This window comes from Oncorhynchus masou, chromosome 1, assembly GCF_036934945.1.
Source record: "Oncorhynchus masou masou isolate Uvic2021 chromosome 1, UVic_Omas_1.1, whole genome shotgun sequence".
Taxonomy (NCBI): Eukaryota; Metazoa; Chordata; class Actinopteri; order Salmoniformes; family Salmonidae; genus Oncorhynchus; species Oncorhynchus masou.
This window is the reverse complement of record NC_088212.1, coordinates 9,561,747-9,567,746: the sequence shown is the minus strand read 5'-3', so window position 1 is coordinate 9,567,746 and position 6,000 is coordinate 9,561,747. Positions and strand designations below refer to the sequence as shown.

The window sequence follows — 6,000 nt, the reverse complement described above, 5'->3', positions numbered from 1 at the left end:
GTCTTAGGCATGAATAATCGACGACAGCTTTACTGTTCTTATAAACACGGTAGCCTAAGACTATAGCCTACTTAAAGGTTTCGCTTGCATCAGACGCAGTTTATCTACCACACGCCCACGTTTATCAGAATAAAAGCCTAACAATATTAAACATCCATATTTGATATTTAATGAATTCATTATATATATTATTATTTTTTTAAACATTATTTAAAACAAATCTGTCTAAATTCAGTCCAGTGTGTATTATAGACAGGAGGAAAGCGTCATAGGTCCTCACATTCCAGTTTCTATTTGTTTGGGGAACATTTCTAACATTTGATTGGCTATCGCCGACCCTGCATCCTCGTTCACCTGCTTCCTCGAAATCCAACTATTGGCTCACCAATGTGTCACTATCATCCCGCCTCTAAACTGTCCCTCGCATCTTGTAGAAGCATCAATTGTAGCCTTCTCTTTCCTCTCTTCCACACGGCAGAAAGTACACACTTGAAGTTTAATCGCAGATACAAGAGATACGAGGGATGAGAGCTCGAGCGCAGCCGCACAGAAGCGAGAGTGGAACGTCGCCGACGGGGTCTAACCGGTCCAGAACAACTCGGAGCTTTTAAGCCATTTGCGTGGAAGGGTGGATTTAATCAACGTGGATCACTGAAAAGCATGCACTGAGTTTGAACAGTACTCGCCGCTTGTTTTTAAACTTTCGGGAAAAGGGTGAATATCAGAAAGCTAACGGAAAAGGGTTGGGAAAAGGAGTGCAGTCGGAACACTGGCTACGGGGTTCTACCAGTTTTGGGATGTAGCCAGTTGAATCGGAATGCGTTGTATTTTTGAGGACAAGGTTTTTAGTATAACTGTCGACACGGTGCAGTTAAATAGGCTACACGGGACATAAGGAGTGCATTTAAACCGAGATTATGACACTAATGGGACATTAATATTTTGCATCAGAACAAGTAATTACATTCCTTCATCTGAACAGTTCGAGCAGAAAATACTTCGTCAACATGGACACATTACGGATTGCAATGCGAGACGCGTCTCTGGTTTATTCAATGCTTCTTTTGACTTCTTTTTGGAAAGGTAAGAACCGATAGAGGAAAACTTTTGTTCTATAATAAGTTAGTCTACATATGCACTGTTTTCACGATTTACACAAAATGATTTGGAATTGTATGGCAGCTATTTATTCCACAACTGCGCGCTGTCATTTGCGTGCTCCCCATAGGCTATAATTATTGATGTATTTGATAGCCTATTTACATGACATATCATTAACATATTTGGGAATCATTTGTAGATTCACATGTAGAAATAGCCAGATTGCAACTTTTACAGTATTTAAAAAAACTTTACCTGACTCCTGTTGATTCAGAATAGTGTGTGTGTGTGTGTGTGTGTGTGTGTGTGTGTGTGTGTGTGTGTGTGTGTGTGTGTGTGTGTGTGTGTGTGTGTGTGTGTGTGTGTGTGTGTGTGTGTGTGTGTGTGTGTGTGTGTGTGTGTGTGTGTGTGTGTGTGTGTGTGTGGAAATGGCGATCATGATATAATGTAACCTACACCGGAGACGTGAAACACAAGATATGTCCAGAACACCCAAGTATTTCGCATGGAAATGTTAATTTTAGGCCTATGTAAAACAAATTCAAATAGGCCCATGACAAATCACTCTGGATTTTTCTGTTACATTGGTTTGGGTTAAGAGCGTTTATTCTCTTCTTTTTAAGTCACTAAATTTAGCATGAACATTGTGTCGTATGCTATTTTCTCACGTTGTTTTTTAAGCAGTGAACTCACATATAAAATACATTTTAAAAAATCCTACAATCGTCATTGATAAATTGGCTAAATTATTAGAACGTTATTTAATTTGCCAGATTGAGAACTATTTCATGACCGGCGTCAATGAGTCGCCTACGGAAAATTGTGTGACACAAATGTTGCTCTGCATTGCATACTAAATCACATGACGGGTTGTTATCGTTTTTCGGGATAGTTTACGTACATAAAATAATTCCACTTGACCACAGGCCGTACATTGATTGCGTTTCATTTGTCACAACTGTGCAAAATGTTTGACTTGTGCAAGGTAAATGGCTCAGACCGTTGACAGTTGTGTGATGGAGAGGCCAGAGTGCAGGACAGCCTTTGTCCCGGCTTTGAAAAGTAACTGGAGCAACAGAATTTGACTCTGCACATCTGTGGCGGAGTATCGGTTTATGAACACGCTTGAAGAACAGCCTGGTTAACTCAACCCGGTTGTTTTGTATTAGTCTGACCTAGGCCTATCAACATGACTGTAGTCACTCCCTTGGCACCTGGAAAAGACCAAGACGGGTCGATCTGCAACAATGCACACTGGAATTTGGTCACATTTCACCTTTGCTGTTAAATTAAATCGTATTTATTGGGCGCATGGGAGCACTGCTTCAATAAGGTAATAGTAGCTAAAGGTGAGTGAATAATGTTCTGGAAACGAAAGCTGACCTTGCGCGTTGATTTGTGGTAAAGGCCTTCAGTAAAGCGTGTCGCCGCACGGTTCCCACTGTGAATCCCGTTTATTTAGGCTACCATTCTGAACTGAAATGTGAATTTAAGTTTAGTAATATGAATGTCAATGCTTGAGATGCTGGTAAAAAAGGTTTTGCCTGAATCACAAATGCATAATAGTTTGGAAAATGAATTACACATCAAAAACGTGCGCGTAAAAGCCAATTTTGCAATTGTTGTTAGTTATCTTGCCTTCTGTTTTGGTTAGATTGTATCCAGCATAAAATGGATTCAGCTTTTTTCATACATTTGTTAGTTTATCAATCAAAGACAATCCATGTGCATCTGCAGAATCCATGTAATTACAGTAGGTAGTCTAATGTCAATGCATATTATATATCTGCAATTGTCTCCATAAATTGTGTGAAAGATCAATTGCAACAAAAAAACGGACACAATGCATTCCACATTAAACAGTAGGCCTATTTTCTTCCTTCGCTATATTATAAACCTGTTTGCTACGAGAATCGTCAAAGCGGGCCGATCTGCGTCGTCTCCCGGAGAGGCTGATATACCTCGTGTACGGTTTCTGTTTTATCTGAAAATTAATTGCACACACACCTGGTGTCCCAGGTCTATATCAGTCCCCGATTTAGACCTGGGTCAGTCCCAGATTTAGACCTGGGTCAGTCCCTGATTTAGACCTGGGTCAGTCCCTGATTTAGACCTGGGTCAGTCCCTGATTTAGACCTGGGTCAGTCCCTGATTTAGACCTGGGTCAGTCCCAGATTTAGACCTGGGTCAGTCCCTGATTTAGACCTGGGTCAGTCCCTGATTTAGACCTGGGTCAGTTCCTGATTTAGACCTGGGTCAGTCCCTGATTTAGACCTGGGTCAGTCCCTGATTTAGACCTGGGTCAGTCCCTGATTTAGACCTGGTTCAGGGATTAATTGAGTTTGAATGCTATACAACAACATTTTACCACCTCGAACCACCATTGTGTACAGTACTATAATTTGATACACAGGACAAAGATAAGATTATCTTAATTTGTTTTCCTTCACATTGGCTCAAAGCTCGCAGATTTAACTAGTCAAATGTTTGCACAGAAGTATAACTGGGCTATTCATTCTCCAAAATATCACACACACACACACACACACACACACACACACACACACACACACACACACACACACACACACACACACACACACACACACACACACACCACTAGTTACTTTCTGTAGTTAGATCATAAATCCAGACTCTAGACAACAAATTGGATGGAAACATTTTCAAAGTGAAGGAATGTGACGGAACCCATAACATTTACAGGCGCAGAGTTCGTGCCTGTTAAAAACGGCGTTGGACAGACTGTGACCTTCACAATGAACTTTACAGCTGGAATAAGCAACAGTGATATCCCCAGATCCCTTTTACTGCAATACAAATGCCAGGAGGATGCAGTAGTATGTGTGTGTGTTTATCATTTGTGGGGAGTAAGGAGAAGCTCACAAACCACTCTTACGAATATCCCGTTTTGTCTCTCAAACAGCAATACTGAAATATGTCCACAACACTTATAATATATATTTATTTTTTCATATTTTTATTAAGGATACAATAAAATGAAGAGTCTTTGTTTGGGCTTGTTGTTGCTTTAATATATTATTTTAATATATATAGTTTTTATGATGCTAAGTGTGTGACACAAAATGCATCTGTACCACTGAGGTGGTACATCTGGTATCTAGAGTGGGCAGACTTTGCAATATTGGTGTGCAGTTTTTTAAAGAAGTGTGTGTGTGTGTGTGTCTGTGTGTTGTACAAGAGGCAGACGTACGATGGAGATAATTCACGGATGAAACATTTGTAGGCCTCAGACTATATTACATATGCATGGAAATGTTCCGGGGCGGAGCTGAGCAAGCATTCTCTTATTTTCCTTTCTCGCAGACGCATTTACAGAGAGAGTGAAGGCATGTCTGTTTACGGAGAGAGTGAAGGCATGTCTGTTTACGGAGAGAGTGAAGGCATGTCTGTTTACAGAGAGAGTGAAGGCATGTCTGTTTACGGAGAGAGTGAAGGCATGTCTGTTTACGGAGAGAGTGAAGGCATGTCTGTTTACGGAGAGAGTGAAGGCATGTCTGTTTACAGAGAGAGTGAAGGCATGTCTGTTTACAGAGAGTGAAGGCATGTCTGTTTACGGAGAGAGTGAAGGCATGTCTGTTTACGGAGAGAGTGAAGGCATGTCTGTTTACAGAGAGAGTGAAGGCATGTCTGTTTACAGAGAGAGTGAAGGCATGTCTGTTTACAGAGAGTGAAGGCATGTCTGTTTACAGAGAGTGAAGGCATGTCTGTTTACAGAGAGAGTGAAGGCATGTCTGTTTACGGAGAGAGTGAAGGCATGTCTGTTTACAGAGAGAGTGAAGGCATGTCTGTTTACAGAGAGTGAAGGCATGTCTGTTTACAGAGAGAGTGAAGGCATGTCTGTTTACAGAGAGAGTGAAGGCATGTCTGTTTACAGAGAGAGTGAAGGCATGTCTGTTTACAGAGAGTGAAGGCATGTCTGTTTACAGAGAGAGTGAAGGCATGTCTGTTTACGGAGAGAGTGAAGGCATGTCTGTTTACGGAGAGAGTGAAGGCATGTCTGTTTACGGAGAGAGTGAAGGCATGTCTGTTTACGGAGAGAGTGAAGGCATGTCTGTTTACAGAGAGAGTGAAGGCATGTCTGTTTACGGAGAGAGTGAAGGCATGTCTGTTTACAGAGAGAGTGAAGGCATGTCTGTTTACAGAGAGTGAAGGCATGTCTGTTTACAGAGAGTGAAGGCATGTCTGTTTACAGAGAGAGTGAAGGCATGTCTGTTTACAGAGAGAGTGAAGGCATGTCTGTTTACAGAGAGAGTGAAGGCATGTCTGTTTACGGAGAGAGTGAAGGCATGTCTGTTTACGGAGAGAGTGAAGGCATGTCTGTTTACGGAGAGAGTGAAGGCATGTCTGTTTACAGAGAGTGAAGGCATGTCTGTTTACGGAGAGAGTGAAGGCATGTCTGTTTACAGAGAGAGTGAAGGCATGTCTGTTTACAGAGAGAGTGAAGGCATGTCTGTTTACAGAGAGTGAAGGCATGTCTGTTTACAGAGAGTGAAGGCATGTCTGTTTACAGAGAGAGTGAAGGCATGTCTGTTTACAGAGAGAGTGAAGGCATGTCTGTTTACAGAGAGAGTGAAGGCATGTCTGTTTACGGAGAGAGTGAAGGCATGTCTGTTTACGGAGAGAGTGAAGGCATGTCTGTTTACGGAGAGAGTGAAGGCATGTCTGTTTACAGAGAGTGAAGGCATGTCTGTTTACGGAGAGAGTGAAGGCATGTCTGTTTACAGAGAGAGTGAAGGCATGTCTGTTTACGGAGAGAGTGAAGGCATGTCTGTTTACAGAGAGTGAAGGCATGTCTGTTTACAGAGAGAGTGAAGGCATGTCTGTTTACGGAGAGAGTGAAGGCATGTCTGTTTACGG

General features: G+C 41.8%; 1 protein-coding gene across 1 annotated transcript in view; it reads left to right on the top strand.

The window, feature by feature from the left end:
- Window positions 1-432: 432 nt before the first annotated feature.
- Window positions 433-6,000, top strand: part of si:dkey-215k6.1 (transmembrane protein 132C) — a 469,509-nt gene continuing 463,941 nt past the window's right edge. Inside the window, exon 1 of the mRNA XM_064935774.1 lies at window positions 433-1,083. Within this exon, the coding sequence (XP_064791846.1) occupies window positions 1,008-1,083 (76 nt within the window). The 5' untranslated portion in view covers window positions 433-1,007. The remainder of the gene's footprint in view (window positions 1,084-6,000) is intronic.